Source organism: Dendropsophus ebraccatus, chromosome 5 (assembly GCF_027789765.1).
Source record: "Dendropsophus ebraccatus isolate aDenEbr1 chromosome 5, aDenEbr1.pat, whole genome shotgun sequence".
In the NCBI taxonomy this organism is placed as follows: Eukaryota; Metazoa; Chordata; class Amphibia; order Anura; family Hylidae; genus Dendropsophus; species Dendropsophus ebraccatus.
The window spans coordinates 402,133-418,250 of record NC_091458.1 but is presented as its reverse complement, the minus strand read 5'-3'; the positions used below and the strand labels follow the sequence as shown (position 1 = coordinate 418,250).

Below are 16,118 nucleotides of genomic sequence, written 5' to 3'. Positions count from 1 at the left end.
GGCAGAAAGCACAGGAGGAGGACCAGAGGAGGCAGAAAGCACAGGAGGAGGACCAGAGGAGGCAGAAAGCACAGGAGGAGGACCAGAGGAGGCAGAAAGCACAGGAGGAGGACCAGAGGAGGAGCAGAGGAGGCAGAAAGCACAGGAGGAGGACCAGAGGAGGCAGAAAGCACAGGAGGAGGACCAGAGGAGGCAGAAAGCACAGGAGGACCAGAGGAGGCAGAAAGGAGGCAGGAAGCACAGGAGGACCAGAGGAGGCATATAGGTGGCAGGAAGCACAGGAGGAGGACCAGAGGAGGCAGAAAGCACAGGAGGAGGACCAGAGGAGGCAGAAAGCACAGGAGGAGGAGCAGAGGAGGAGCAGAGGAGGCAGAAAGCACAGGAGGAAGACCACAGGAGGCAGAAAGCACAGGAGGAGGAGCAGAGGAGGCAGAAAGCACATGAGGAGGAGCAGAGGAGGCAGAAAGCACAGGAGGAGGAGCAGAGGAGGCAGAAAGCACAGGAGGAGGAGCAGAGGAGGCAGAAAGCACAGGAGGAGGAGCAGAGGAGGCAGAAAGCACAGGAGGAGGAGCAGAGGAGGCAGAAAGCACAGGAGGAGGACCAGAGGAGGCAGAAAGCATAGGAGGAGGACCAGAGGAGGCAGAAAACACAGGAGGAGGACCAGAGGAGGCAGAAAGCACAGGAGGAGGAGCAGAGGAGGCAGAAAGCACAGGAGGAGGACCAGAGGAGGCAGAAAACACAGGAGGAGGAGCAGAGGAGGCAGAAAGCACAGGAGGAGGACCAGAGGAGGAGCAGAGGAGGCAGAAAGCACAGGAGGAGGACCAGAGGAGGCAGAAAGCACAGGAGGAGGACCAGAGGAGGCAGAAAGCACAGGAGGACCAGAGGAGGCAGAAAGGAGGCAGGAAGCACAGGAGGACCAGAGGAGGCATATAGGTGGCAGGAAGCACAGGAGGAGGACCAGAGGAGGCAGAAAGCACAGGAGGAGGACCAGAGGAGGCAGAAAGCACAGGAGGAGGAGCAGAGGAGGAGCAGAGGAGGCAGAAAGCACAGGAGGAAGACCACAGGAGGCAGAAAGCACAGGAGGAGGAGCAGAGGAGGCAGAAAGCACATGAGGAGGAGCAGAGGAGGCAGAAAGCACAGGAGGAGGAGCAGAGGAGGCAGAAAGCACAGGAGGAGGAGCAGAGGAGGCAGAAAGCACAGGAGGAGGAGCAGAGGAGGCAGAAAGCACAGGAGGAGGAGCAGAGGAGGCAGAAAGCACAGGAGGAGGACCAGAGGAGGCAGAAAGCATAGGAGGAGGACCAGAGGAGGCAGAAAACACAGGAGGAGGACCAGAGGAGGCAGAAAGCACAGGAGGAGGAGCAGAGGAGGCAGAAAGCACAGGAGGAGGACCAGAGGAGGCAGAAAACACAGGAGGAGGAGCAGAGGAGGCAGAAAGCACAGGAGGAGGAGCAGAGGAGGCAGAAAGCACAGGAGGAGGACCAGAGGAGGCAGAAAGCACAGGAGGAGGACCAGAGGAGGCAGAAAACACAGGAGGAGGACCAGAGGAGGCAGAAAGCATAGGAGGAGGACCAGAGGAGGCAGAAAACACAGGAGGAGGAGCAGAGGAGGCAGAAAGCACAGGAGGAGGACCAGAGGAGGCAGAAAGCACAGGAGGAGGACCAGAGGAGGCATAGAGGTGGCAGGAAGCACAGGAGGAGGACCAGAGGAGGCAGAAAGCACAGGAGGAGGAGCAGAGGAGGCAGAAAGCACAGGAGGAGGAGCAGAGGAGGCAGAAAGCACAGGAGGAGGACCAGAGGAGGCAGAAAGCACAGGAGGAGGACCAGAGGAGGCAGAAAGCACAGGAGGAGGACCAGAGGAGGCAGAAAGCACAGGAGGAGGAGCAGAGGAGGCAGAAAGCACAGGAGGAGGAGCAGAGGAGGCAGAAAGCACAGGAGGAGGAGCAGAGGAGGCAGAAAGCACAGGAGGAGGAGCAGAGGAGGCAGAAAGCACAGGAGGAGGACCAGAGGAGGCAGAAAGCACAGGAGGAGGAGCAGAGGAGGCAGAAAGCACAGGAGGAGGACCAGAGGAGGCAGAAAGCACATGAGGAGGACCAGAGGAGGCAGAAAGCACATGAGGAGGACCAGAGGAGGCAGAAAGCACAGGAGGAGGACCAGAGGAGGCAGAAAGCACAGGAGGAGGAGCAGAGGAGGCAGAAAGCACAGGAGGAGGACCAGAGGAGGCAGAAAGCACAGGAGGAGGAGCAGAGGAGGCAGAAAGCACAGGAGGAGGACCAGAGGAGGCAGAAAGCACAGGAGGAGGACCAGAGGAGGCAGAAAGCACAGGAGGAGGACCAGAGGAGGCAGAAAGCACAGGAGGAGGAGCAGAGGTGGCAGGAAGCACAGGAGGAGGACCAGAGGAGGCAGAAAGCACAGGAGGAGGACCAGAGGAGGCAGAAAGCACAGGAGGAGGACCAGAGGAGGCAGAAAGCACAGAAGGACCAGAGGAGGCAGAAAGGAGGCAGGAAGCACAGGAGGACCAGAGGAGGCATATAGGTGGCAGGAAGCACAGGAGGAGGACCAGAGGAGGCAGAAAGCACAGGAGGAGGACCAGAGGAGGCAGAAAGCACAGGAGGAGGACCAGAGGAGGCAGAAAGCACAGGAGGAGGACCAGAGGAGGAGCAGAGGAGGCAGAAAGCACAGGAGGAAGACCAGAGGAGGCAGAAAGCACAGGAGGAGGACCAGAGGAGGCAGAAAGCACAGGAGGAGGAGCAGAGGTGGCAGGAAGCACAGGAGGAGGACCAGAGGAGGCATAGAGGTGGCAGGAAGCACAGGAGGAGGACCAGAGGCAGCTGACCATTATCTTCTATGAGGATTTACCGGTGAAGAAAATATGATCGAATTTGTTTTCCAGAAGACGTTTAGTGTCGTCCACCCCGGCAGAGGCCACAGCGAAACAATCCTGCCATGTAAAGAGAGGGGCCCTAAGAAATCCATGTTCTGACCACCAGAGGGGGCTAGTGAGTGTGGCGGAGGTAAAGGGCCTCACAGAGTTAGTTGGTGAATAAGGGCTTGGGGTAATTCAGCCATCTCGCTCCTGTAACTTCTCAAACAGGACATGGTGGAAACATGAAATCTCAGAAGAAGGCGCTTCTTCTGTCCTGGAGCCCCCACCTGATTGGGGTCAGAGGTTTTATTTAGGGTCAGGGGTTACATTTAGGTTCAGAGGTTACATTAGGGTCAGAATGATGTTTAGTGTCCAGGGTTACATTTAGGGTCAGAGGTTACATTAGGGTCAGAATGATGTTTAGTGTCCGGGGTTACATTTAGGCTCAGAATGACATTTAGGGTCAGAATATTGTTTAGGGTCAAGGGTTACATTTAGGGTCAGAGGTTACATTAGGGTCAGAATGATGTTTAGTGTCCGGGGTTACATTTAGGCTCAGAATGACATTTAGGGTCAGAATATTGTTTAGGGTCAAGGGTTACATTTAGGGTCAGAGGTTACATTTAGAATAAATGGTTTACATTTAGGGTCAGGGGTTACATTTAGAGCCAATGGGTTACATTTAGGGTCAGGGGTTACATTTAGGGTTAGGGGTTACATTTAAAGCAGCACTATCAGCAGGTTCTTTGCAGAGAACCTGCTGATATGCCGCAGTAGCTGTGTATGTCAGTAATACATGGCCATTAGTCTCCCCTCTCCTCCCCCGCATTGTTGTTAAAATCGCTAAATGCTCTTATACAAATCACACTTACATAAGAGCATTTAGGGCGTCGCTCGGTGCCGGAGAGCATCACCGCGCCCCGGCCAGCCCGCCCGCTATGCATAGTCATAACCGCATAGTGGGCTCTATACAGAACAGCTGTGCAGGGTTAGGGTCAGAGAGACATCTATCTTATACCGACATCCTGAGGACCTCTGGGAGGATCGGCGGCGGCCTGGGAGGTTCACGCATGCGCAGGAAGCAGCCTGTCTCCAGCACCGAGCGATGCCCTAAATGCTCTTATGTAAGTAAGGGGTTACATTTAGGGTTGATGGGTTAAACTTAGGGTCAGGGGTTACATTTAGGGTCCGGGTTACATTTAGGGTTAGTGGGTTAAACTTAGGGTCAGGGGTTACATTTAGGGTCCGGGGTTAATTTTAGGGTCAGAATGATGTTTAGCGTCCGGGGTTACATTTAGGGTCAAGGTTTACTTCAGGGTCAGTATGATGTTTAGCGTTCAGGGTTACATTTAGGGTCAGGGGTTACATTTACGGTTAGAATGACATTTAGGGTGCAGAGCTACATTTAGGGTCAGGGTTTACATTTAGGGTAAGAACGATGTTTAGGGTCAGGGGTTACATTTAGGGTCCGGGGTTACATTTAGGGTCAATGGGTTACATTTAGGGATAGAATGAAGTTTAGCACCTGGGGTTACATTTAGGGTTTGGAGTTACATTTAGGGTCAGAATGATGTTTAGGGTCAGGGGTTACATTTAGGGTCAGAATGATGTTTAGGGTCAGGGGTTACATTTAGGGTCAGGGTTACATTTAGGGTTAGAGGTTATGTTTAGGGTTAGAATGAAGTTTAGCGCCTGGAGTTACATTTAGGGTCAGAATGAGGTTTAGGGACAGGGGTTACATTTAGGGTCAGGGGTTACACTTAGGGTCAGGGTTCCATTTAGGGTCAGAATGATGTTTAGTATCAGGGGTTACATTTAGAGTCCAGTGATATATTTAGGGTCCGGAGTTACATTTAGGGTTGAGGGTTACATTTAGGGTCAGAATGATGTTTAGGGACAGGGGTTACATTTAGGGTCCGGGGTTACATTTAGGGTTAATGGGTTAAACTTAGGGCCAGGGGTTACACTTAGGGTCCAGGGTTACATTTAGAGTCGGGGGTTACATTTAGGGTCAGGGGTTACATTTAGGGTTAATGGGTTACATATAGAGTCAGGGGTTACATTTAGGGTCAGAATGATGTTTAGGGTCAGGGGTTACATATAAGGTCTGGGGTTACATTTAGGGTCAGGGGTTACATTTAGGGTCAATGGATTACATTTAGGGTCCAGGGTTATGTTTAGGGTCATGGGTTACGTTTAGGGTCAGAAAGATGTTTAGTGTCTGGGGTTACATTTAGGGTCAAGGGTTAAATTTAGGGTCAGGGATTAATTTTAGGGTCAGAATGATGTTTATCGTCTGTGGTTATAATAAGGCTCAGGGGTTTAAAGCCCGAGTTTCCATTAAGGGTCAGGGGTTACATTTAGAGCCCTAGGTTACATTTAGGGCCAGGGTTTACATTTAGGGTCAGAGTACAACATGGAGAGAAAGGAGCAGCTGCCCCTCACACCTATGGCTGGCACTATTGCCTCTCGGCTACATTTAAAAACTAACGCCAGGATGTTGGTACATAATTTGATCAAACCATTTTACCCCATGTACCGCGTACATTCATACTTGTGTTACTCGGTGACAGCTCTCTCCGCTGGTGGTGCCTGCTGGGTTTGGGGGGGCCCTTTAGGTTTCAACTGTGACATTGGGGGTGCAGGGCCATTCTATGGCCTCCCTTCCCTGTTTGTGCATGCTTTGCGGGGCTGGCGGTCGCTGACCGACACAGTGTGGAGTTAGTGTAGGGACCAATGTGAGCCAGGGGACCTGCGCGTGGTACATGGGGCAATATGGTTTGCTTACATTATATACCATCATCCTGGCGTTGTTTTTTAAATGTAGCCGAGAGGCAGTAGTGTCAGCCATAGGTGTTATGTGCAGCCGCTCCTTTCTCTCTGTGTGGTATATAGGGTCAGGGGTTACGGTTAGGCTCAGGGGTTACGTTTAGGCTCAGGGGCTACGGTTAGGCTCAGGGGTTACGGTTAGGCTCAGGGGTAACTGTTAGGCTCAAGGGTTACGGTTAGGGTCAGGGGTTACATTTAGGGTCAGGGGTTACGATTAGGCTCAAGGGTTACGGTTAGGCTCAGGGGTAACGGTTAGGCTCAAGGATTACAGTTAGGGTCAGGGGTTACAGTTAGGCTCAAAATGATGTTTAGTAGGGCTGGGCAATTATTTGAATTAATGCGATTAATTCGCCCAGAATTTTAGAATTGATTAGATTTTTTTGGAAAATTGAAAATGAATTTTCAAAAAAAAATCATTAGATGCGGGCGGGCGGCCAAGAGGGAGGAGTGTTGCTTGCATCCTCCAGCTAATGAAGCACAGGGAGGGAGAACGGCCAGCAGCGTCCTCTGTCCCCGCTGCTGACCCGCCCCCATAGCCGGACGTATACACACGCTCCCTATCGGCCGCACATGGAGGTCCCCGCAGGTACGGAAGCATCAGGTGATAATGTCGCTGCAGCCATACAGCGGGATCATGGGTCTGCACTGCGCTGTACATCCCGCTCACTACACAGCACTGGTATCTGGGATGATGATGATGATGATGATACACTATGATAACAACAACAATAACAACCTTATCCAGATAGCGTGGGAGACCATCAGCAAGAAGCTTCTCCACATGCCGACTGATCTCTGATGGCTTCACCACAACACAGTTACCTGGAGATAAGGAGAATGAGAAGAATAATAACCGCTAATAATAATAATAATAATAATAACAACAACAGCAAATAAAAAATAAAAATAAATAATAACAGTAACTATTATAATAATAATAATAATAATAACAGTAACTATAATAATAATAACAATAACAATAATAATAATAATAATAATAATAATACTAACAACAACAGAAAATAAAAAATAAAAATAAATAACAGTAACTATTATAATAATAATAATAATAATAATAATAATAACAGTAACTATAATAACAACAACAACAACAATAATAATAACAATAACAGTAACTATAATAACAGCAAATAATAATAATAACAATAATAATAGTAACTATAATAACAGCAAAATAATAATAATAATAACAATAATAACAGCAACTATTAGAGATGAGCGAGTGAAATATTCGACTTTTGAGAATTTGAATCGAACAGGCACCGAGATTCAACTATTTGAACAAATATTCAATCCCATTATTGTCTATGGGGAAAAAAATTCTCGGCACTTGGAAATCCAAATTTGACCACTTGGAGGTCACCAAGTCCCCCATGAAATCTCCCTAGACGATGCCAACACCTCCGGAATGACCCCTTTTGGCCATGAAGAGCTGAAGCTCATGCTCCAAATCATGGATGAAAGGGATTATGCCGTGGAACATGTCCCTGTCACTAACCCCAACACATATAAAAGGCGTATCCAAAGCCAAGTGATACGTACCCTCCAGCAGGATCTGAACAGGTAAAGGACCCGTGGGCTAATCCTGAAATATAAGAGTCCCTGGAAACTTGCAAAGATACGACACAGTGAGTAATATGCTGTGAGCCTGATCGTGGGATGTGTAATATACTGGAGATGTGATATGTGGATGTGTAATATACTGGAGATGTGATACGTGGATGTGTAATATACTGGAGTTGTGATACGTGGATGTGTAGTATACTGGAGTCAAGGATAGTGACATAGGAGAAGGGTTGGTAGGTAAGGATAGTGACATAGGAGAAGGGTTGGTAGGTAAGGATAGTGACATAGAAGGGTTGGTAGGTAAGGATAGTGACATAGGAGAAGGGTTGGTAGGTAAGGATAGTGACATAGGAGAAGGGTTGGTGGGTAAGGATAGTGACATAGGAGAAGGGATGGTGGGTAAGGATAGTGACATAGGAGAAGGGTTGGTGGGTAAGGATAGTGACATAGGAGAAGAGTTGGTGGGTAAGGATAGTGACATAGGAGAAGAGTTGGTGGGTAAGGATAGTGACAGGAGAAGGGTTGGTAGGTAAGGATAGTGACATAGAAGGGTTGGTAGGTAAGGATAGTGACAGGAGAAGGGTTGGTAGGTAAGGATAGTGACATAGAAGGGTTGGTAGGTAAGGATAGTGACATAGGAGAAGGGTTGGTAGGTAAGGATAGTGACATAGGAGAAGGGTTGGTGGGTAAGGATAGTGACATGGAGAAGGGTTGGTAGGTAAGGATAGTGACATAGGAGAAGGGTTGGTAGGTAAGGACAGTGACAGGAGAAGGGTTGGTAGGTAAGGATAGTGACATAGGAGAAGGGTTGGTAGGTAAGGATAGTGACAGGAGAAGGGTTGGTAGGTAAGGATAGTGACATAGGAGAAGGGTTGGTAGGTAAGGATAGTGACATAGGAGAAGGGTTGGTAGGTAAGGATAGTGACATAGGAGAAGGTTTGGTAGGTAAGGATAGTGACATAGGAGAAGGGTTGGTAGGTAGGGATAGTGACATAGGAGAAGGGTTGGTAGGTAAGGATAGTGACATAGGAGAAGGGTTGGTAGGTAAGGATAGTGACATAGGAGAAGGGTTGGTAGGTAAGTATAGTGACATAGGAGAAGGGTTGGTAGGTAAGGATAGTGACATAGGAGAAGGGTTGGTAGGTAAGGATAGTGACATAGGAGAAGGGTTGGTAGGTAAGGATAGTGACATAGGAGAAGGGTTGGTAGGTAAGGATAGTGACATAGGAGAAGGTTGGTAGGTAAGGAGAGTGACATAGGAGAAGGGTTGGTAGGTAAGGATAGTGACATAGGAGAAGGGTTGGTGGGTAAGGATAGTGACATAGGAGAAGGGTTGGTAGGTAAGGATAGTGACATAGGAGAAGGGTTGGTAGGTAAGGATAGTGACATAGGAGAAGGGTTGGTAGGTAAGGATAGTGACATAGGAGGGTTGGTAGGTAAGGATAGTGACATAGGGGAAGGTTTGGTAGGTAAGGATAGTGACATGGAGAAGGATTGGTAGGTAAGGATAGTGACATAGGAGAAGGGTTGGTGGGTAGGGATAGTGACAGGAGAAGGTTTGGTAGGTAAGGATAGTGACATAGGAGAAGGGTTGGTAGGTAAGGATAGTGACATAGGAGAAGGGTTGGTAGGTAAGGATAGTGACATAGGAGAAGAGTTGGTGGGTGTGCACAGTATACATATATCCTCCTCCTCCTCCTCAGGATACGGCTGATCAGTGTATGAGGATGCAGCGTCTCCCCGGGTGCACAGTATACATGTATCCTCCTCCTCCTCCTCCTCAGGATACGGCTGATCAGTGTATGAGGATGCAGCGTCTCCCCCAGGTGCACAGTATACATGTATCCTCCTCCTCCTCCTCAGGATACGGCTGATCAGTGTATGAGGATGCAGCGTCTCCCCCGGTGCACAGTATACATGTATCCTCCTCCTCCTCCTCAGGATACAGCTGATCAGTGTATGAGGATGCAGCGTCTCCCCCGATGCACAGTATACATGTATCCTCCTCCTCCTCCTCCTCAGGATACAGCTGATCAGTGTATGAGGATGCAGCGTCTCCCCCGGTGCAGAGTATACATGTATCCTCCTCCTCCTCAGGATACGGCTGATCAGTGTATGAGGATGCAGCGTCTCCCCCGGAGCACAGTATACATGTATCCTCCTCCTCAGGATACGGCTGATCAGTGTATGAGGATGCAGCGTCTCCCCCGGGTGCACAGTATACATGTATCCTCCTCCTCCTCCTCAGGATACGGCTGATCAGTGTATGAGGATGCAGCGTCTCCCCCGGTGCACAGTATACATGTATCCTCCTCCTCCTCCTCAGGATACGGCTGATCAGTGTATGAGGATGCAGCGTCTCCCCCGGTGCACAGTATACATGTATCCTCCTCCTCCTCCTCAGGATACGGCTGATCAGTGTATGAGGATGCAGCGTCTCCCCCGGTGCACAGTATACATGTATCCTCCTCCTCCTCCTCCTCAGGATACGGCTGATCAGTGTATGAGGATGCAGCGTCTCCCCCGGAGCACAGTATACATGTATCCTCCTCCTCCTCAGGATACGGCTGATCAGTGTATGAGGATGCAGCGTCTCCCCCGGGTGCACAGTATACATGTATCCTCCTCCTCCTCCTCAGGATACGGCTGATCAGTGTATGAGGATGCAGCGTCTCCCCGGAGCACAGTATACATGTATCCTCCTCCTCAGGATACGGCTGATCAGTGTATGAGGATGCAGCGTCTCACCCGGGTGCACAGTATACATGTATCCTCCTCCTCCTCCTCAGGATACGGCTGATCAGTGTATGAGGATGCAGCGTCTCACCCGGGTGCACAGTATACATGTATCCTCCTCCTCCTCCTCAGGATACGGCTGATCAGTGTATGAGGATGCAGCGTCTCCCCGGAGCACAGTATACATGTATCCTCCTCCTCCTCAGGATACAGCTGATCAGTGTATGAGGATGCAGCGTCTCCCCGGGTGCACAGTATACATGTATCCTCCTCCTCCTCCTCCTCAGGATACGGCTGATCAGTGTATGAGGATGCAGCGTCTCCCCGGGTGCACAGTATACATGTATCCTCCTCCTCAGGATACGGCTGATCAGTGTATGAGGATGCAGCGTCTCCCCCGGTGCACAGTATACATGTATCCTCCTCCTCAGGATACAGCTGATCAGTGTATGAGGATGCAGCGTCTCCCCCGGTGCACAGTATACATGTATCCTCCTCCTCCTCCTCCTCCTCCTCAGGATACGGCTGATCAGTGTATGAGGATGCAGCGTCTCCCCCGGGTGCACAGTATACATGTATCCTCCTCCTCCTCCTCAGGATACGGCTGATCAGTGTATGAGGATGCAGCGTCTCCCCCGGGTGCACAGTATACATGTATCCTCCTCCTCCTCCTCAGGATACGGCTGATCAGTGTATGAGGATGCAGCGTCTCCCCCGGAGCACAGTATACATGTATCCTCCTCCTCAGGATACGGCTGATCAGTGTATGAGGATGCAGCGTCTCCCCCGGTGCACAGTATACATGTATCCTCCTCCTCCTCCTCAGGATACGGCTGATCAGTGTATGAGGATGCAGCGTCTCCCCCGGGTGCACAGTATACATGTATCCTCCACCTCCTCCTCCTCCTCAGGATACAGCTGATCAGTGTATGGGGATGCAGCGTCTCCCCCGGTGCACAGTATACATGTATCCTCCTCCTCCTCAGGATACGGCTGATCAGTGTATGAGGATAGTGACATAAGAGAAGGGTTGGTAGGTAAGGATAGTGACATAGGAGGGTTGGTAGGTAAGGATAGTGACATAGGAGAAGGGTTGGTGGGTAAGGATAGTGACATAGGAGAAGGGTTGGTAGGTAAGGATAGTGACATAGGAGAAGGGTTGGTGGGTAAGGATAGTGACATAGGAGAAGGGTTGGTAGGTAAGGATAGTGACATAGGAGAAGGGTTGGTGGGTAAGGATAGTGACATAGGAGAAGGGTTGGTGGGTAAGGATAGTGACAGAGGAGAAGGGTTGGTAGGTAAGGATAGTGACATAGGAGACGGGTGGTAGGTAAGGATAGTGACATAGGAGAAGGGTTGGTGGGTAAGGATAGTGATATAGGAGAAGAGTTGGTAGGTAAGGATAGTGATATAGGAGACGGGTGGTAGGTAAGGATAGTGACATAGGAGAAGGGTTGGTGGGTAAGGATAGTGACATAGGAGAAGGGTTGGTGGGTAAGGATAGTGACATAGGAGAAGGGTTGGTAGGTAAGGATCGTGACATAGGAGGAGGGTTGGTAGGTAAGGATAGTGACAGGAGAAGGGTTGGTGGGTAAGGATAGTGACATAGGAGAAGGGTTGGTAGGTAAGGATAGTGACATAGGAGAAGGGTAGGTAGGTAAGGATAGTGATATAGGAGAAGGGTTGGTAGGTAAGGACAGTGACAGGAGAAGGGTTGGTGGGTAAGGATAGTGACATAGGAGAAGGATTGGTAGGTAAGGATAGTGACAGGAGAAGGGTTGGTAGGTAAGGATAGTGACATAGGAGAAGGGTTGGTAGGTAAGGATAGTGACATAGGAGAAGGGTTGGTAGGTAAGGATCGTGATATAGGAGAAGGGTTGGTAGGTAAGGATAGTGACATAAGAGAAGGGTTGGTGGGTAAGGATAGTGACATAGGAGAAGGGTTGGTAGGTAAGGATAGTGACATAGGAGAAGGGTTGGTAGGTAAGGATAGTGACATAGGAGAAGGGTAGGTAGGTAAGGATAGTGACATAGGAGAAGGGTTGGTAGGTAAGGATAGTGACATAGGAGAAGGGTTGGTAGGTAAGGATAGTGACATAGGAGAAGAGTTGGTGGGTGTGCACAGTATACATATATCCTCCTCCTCCTCCTCCTCAGGATACGGCTGATCAGTGTATGAGGATGCAGCGTCTCCCCGGGTGCACAGTATACATGTATCCTCCTCCTCCTCCTCCTCAGGATACGGCTGATCAGTGTATGAGGATGCAGCGTCTCCCCGGGTGCACAGTATACATGTATCCTCCTCCTCCTCAGGATACGGCTGATCAGTGTATGAGGATGCAGCGTCTCCCCGGGTGCACAGTATACATGTATCCTCCTCCTCCTCAGGATACAGCTGATCAGTGTATGAGGATGCAGCGTCTCCCCCGGTGCACAGTATACATGTATCCTCCTCCTCCTCAGGATACGGCTGATCAGTGTATGAGGATGCAGCGTCTCCCCCGGGTGCACAGTATACATGTATCCTCCTCCTCCTCCTCAGGATACGGCTGATCAGTGTATGAGGATGCAGCGTCTCCCCGGGTGCACAGTATACATGTATCCTCCTCCTCCTCCTCAGGATACGGCTGATCAGTGTATGAGGATGCAGCGTCTCCCCCGGAGCACAGTATACATGTATCCTCCTCCTCCTCAGGATACAGCTGATCAGTGTATGAGGATGCAGCGTCTCCCCCGGGTGCACAGTATACATGTATCCTCCTCCTCCTCAGGATACGGCTGATCAGTGTATGAGGATGCAGCGTCTCCCCCGGGTGCATAGTATACATGTATCCTCCTCCTCCTCCTCCTCCTCCTCAGGATACGGCTGATCAGTGTATGAGGATGCAGCGTCTCCCCCGGTGCACAGTATACATGTATCCTCCTCCTCCTCCTCCTCAGGATACGGCTGATCAGTGTATGAGGATGCAGCGTCTCCCCCGGTGCACAGTATACATGTATCCTCCTCCTCCTCCTCAGGATACAGCTGATCAGTGTATGAGGATGCAGCGTCTCCCCCGGTGCACAGTATACATGTATCCTCCTCCTCCTCCTCCTCAGGATACGGCTGATCAGTGTATGAGGATACAGCGTCTCCCCCGGTGCACAGTATACATATATCCTCCTCCTCCTCAGGATACGGCTGATCAGTGTATGAGGATACAGCGTCTCCCCCGGTGCACAGTATACATATATCCTCCTCCTCCTCAGGATACGGCTGATCAGTGTATGAGGATGCAGCGTCTCCCCCGGGTGCACAGTATACATGTATCCTCCTCCTCCTCCTCAGGATACGGCTGATCAGTGTATGAGGATGCAGCGTCTCCCCCGGTGCACAATATACATGTATCCTCCTCCTCCTCCTCCTCCTCAGGATACAGCTGATCAGTGTATGAGGATGCAGCGTCTCCCCCGGTGCACAGTATACATGTATCCTCCTCCTCCTCAGGATACGGCTGATCAGTGTATGAGGATGCAGCGTCTCCCCCGGGTGCACAGTATACATGTATCCTCCTCCTCAGGATACGGCTGATCAGTGTATGAGGATGCAGCGTCTCCCCGGGTGCACAGTATACATGTATCCTCCTCCTCCTCCTCCTCAGGATACGGCTGATCAGTGTATGAGGATGCAGCGTCTCCCCCGGAGCACAGTATACATGTATCCTCCTCCTCCTCCTCCTCAGGATACAGCTGATCAGTGTATGAGGATGCAGCGTCTCCCCAGGTGCACAGTATACATGTATCCTCCTCCTCCTCCTCCTCAGGATACGGCTGATCAGTGTATGAGGATGCAGCGTCTCCCCCAGTGCACAGTATACATGTATCCTCCTCCTCCTCCTCAGGATACGGCTGATCAGTGTATGAGGATGCAGCGTCTCCCCCGGGTGCACAGTATACATGTATCCTCCTCCTCCTCCTCAGGATACGGCTGATCAGTGTATGGGGATGCAGCGTCTCCCCCGGAGCACAGTATACATGTATCCTCCTCCTTCTCAGGATACAGCTGATCAGTGTATGAGGATGCAGCGTCTCCCCCGGAGCACAGTATACATGTATCCTCCTCCTCCTCCTCAGGATACGGCTGATCAGTGTATGGGGATGCAGCGTCTCCCCCGGAGCACAGTATACATGTATCCTCCTCCTCCTCAGGATACGGCTGATCAGTGTATGAGGATGCAGCGTCTCCCCCGGGTGCATAGTATACATGTATCCTCCTCCTCCTCCTCAGGATACGGCTGATCAGTGTATGAGGATGCAGCGTCTCCCCCGGAGCACAGTATACATGTATCCTCCTCCTCCTCCTCAGGATACGGCTGATCAGTGTATGAGGATGCAGCGTCTCCCCCGGTGCACAGTATACATGTATCCTCCTCCTCCTCCTCCTCAGGATACGGCTGATCAGTGTATGAGGATGCAGAGTCTCCCCCGGTGCACAGTATACATGTATCCTCCTCCTCCTCCTCCTTAGGATACGGCTGATCAGTGTATGAGGATGCAGCGTCTCCCCCGGTGCACAGTATACATGTATCCTCCTCCTCCTCCTCCTCAGGATACGGCTGATCAGTGTATGAGGATGCAGAGTCTCCCCCGGTGCACAGTATACATGTATCCTCCTCCTCCTCCTCCTTAGGATACGGCTGATCAGTGTATGAGGATGCAGCGTCTCCCCCGGTGCACAGTATACATGTATCCTCCTCCTCCTCCTCCTCAGGATACGGCTGATCAGTGTATGAGGATGCAGCGTCTCCCCCGGTGCACAGTATACATGTATCCTCTTCCTCCTCCTCAGGATACGGCTGATCAGTGTATGAGGATGCAGCGTCTCCCCCGGTGCACAGTATACATGTATCCTCCTCCTCCTCCTCCTCAGGATACGGCTGATCAGTGTATGAGGATGCAGCGTCTCCCCCGGTGCATAGTATACATGTATCCTCCTCCTCCTCCTCAGGATACGGCTGATCAGTGTATGAGGATGCAGCGTCTCCCCCGGAGCACAGTATACATGTATCCTCCTCCTTCTCAGGATACAGCTGATCAGTGTATGAGGATGCAGCGTCTCCCCCGGTGCACAGTATACATGTATCCTCCTCCTCAGGATACGGCTGATCAGTGTATGAGGATGCAGCGTCTCCCCCGGTGCACAGTATACATGTATCCTCCTCCTCCTCAGGATACAGCTGATCAGTGTATGAGGATGCAGCGTCTCCCCCGGGTGCACAGTATACATGTATCCTCCTCCTCCTCCTCCTCAGGATACGGCTGATCAGTGTATGAGGATGCAGCGTCTCCCCCGGTGCACAGTATACATGTATCCTCCTCCTCCTCCTTAGGATACGGCTGATCAGTGTATGAGGATGCAGCGTCTCCCCGGGTGCACAGTATACATGTATCCTCCTCCTCCTCAGGATACAGCTGATCAGTGTATGAGGATGCAGCGTCTCCCCCGGTGCACAGTATACATGTATCCTCCTCCTCCTCCTCAGGATACGGCTGATCAGTGTATGAGGATGCAGCGTCTCCCCCGGTGCACAGTATACATGTATCCTCCTCCTCCTCCTCAGGATACGGCTGATCAGTGTATGAGGATGCAGCGTCTCCCCCGGGTGCATAGTATACATGTATCCTCCTCCTCCTCCTCAGGATACGGCTGATCAGTGTATGAGGATGCAGCGTCTCCCCCGGTGCACAGTATACATGTATCCTCCTCCTCCTCAGGATACGGCTGATCAGTGTATGAGGATGCAGCGTCTCCCCGGGTGCACAGTATACATGTATCCTCCTCCTCCTCAGGATACGGCTGATCAGTGTATGAGGATGCAGCGTCTCCCCGGGTGCACAGTATACATGTATCCTCCTCCTCCTCAGGATACAGCTGATCAGTGTATGAGGATGCAGCGTCTCCCCCGGTGCACAGTATACATGTATCCTCCTCCTCCTCAGGATACGGCTGATCAGTGTATGAGGATGCAGCGTCTCACCCGGGTGCACAGTATACATGTATCCTCCTCCTCCTCCTCCTCAGGATACGGCTGATCAGTGTATGAGGATGCAGCGTCTCCCCCGGA

General features: G+C 51.0%; 1 protein-coding gene across 1 annotated transcript in view; it reads right to left on the bottom strand.

The window, feature by feature from the left end:
• LOC138792172 (aldehyde dehydrogenase family 3 member B1-like) overlaps nucleotides 1-16,118 on the bottom strand; it is a 110,511-nt gene that overhangs the window by 60,579 nt on the left and 33,814 nt on the right. Inside the window, exons 5-6 of the mRNA XM_069969275.1 lie at nucleotides 6,428-6,513; nucleotides 2,856-2,937 (exon numbers count right to left, since the gene is read on the bottom strand). Of these exons, the coding sequence (XP_069825376.1) occupies nucleotides 2,856-2,937; nucleotides 6,428-6,513 (168 nt within the window). The remainder of the gene's footprint in view (nucleotides 1-2,855; nucleotides 2,938-6,427; nucleotides 6,514-16,118) is intronic.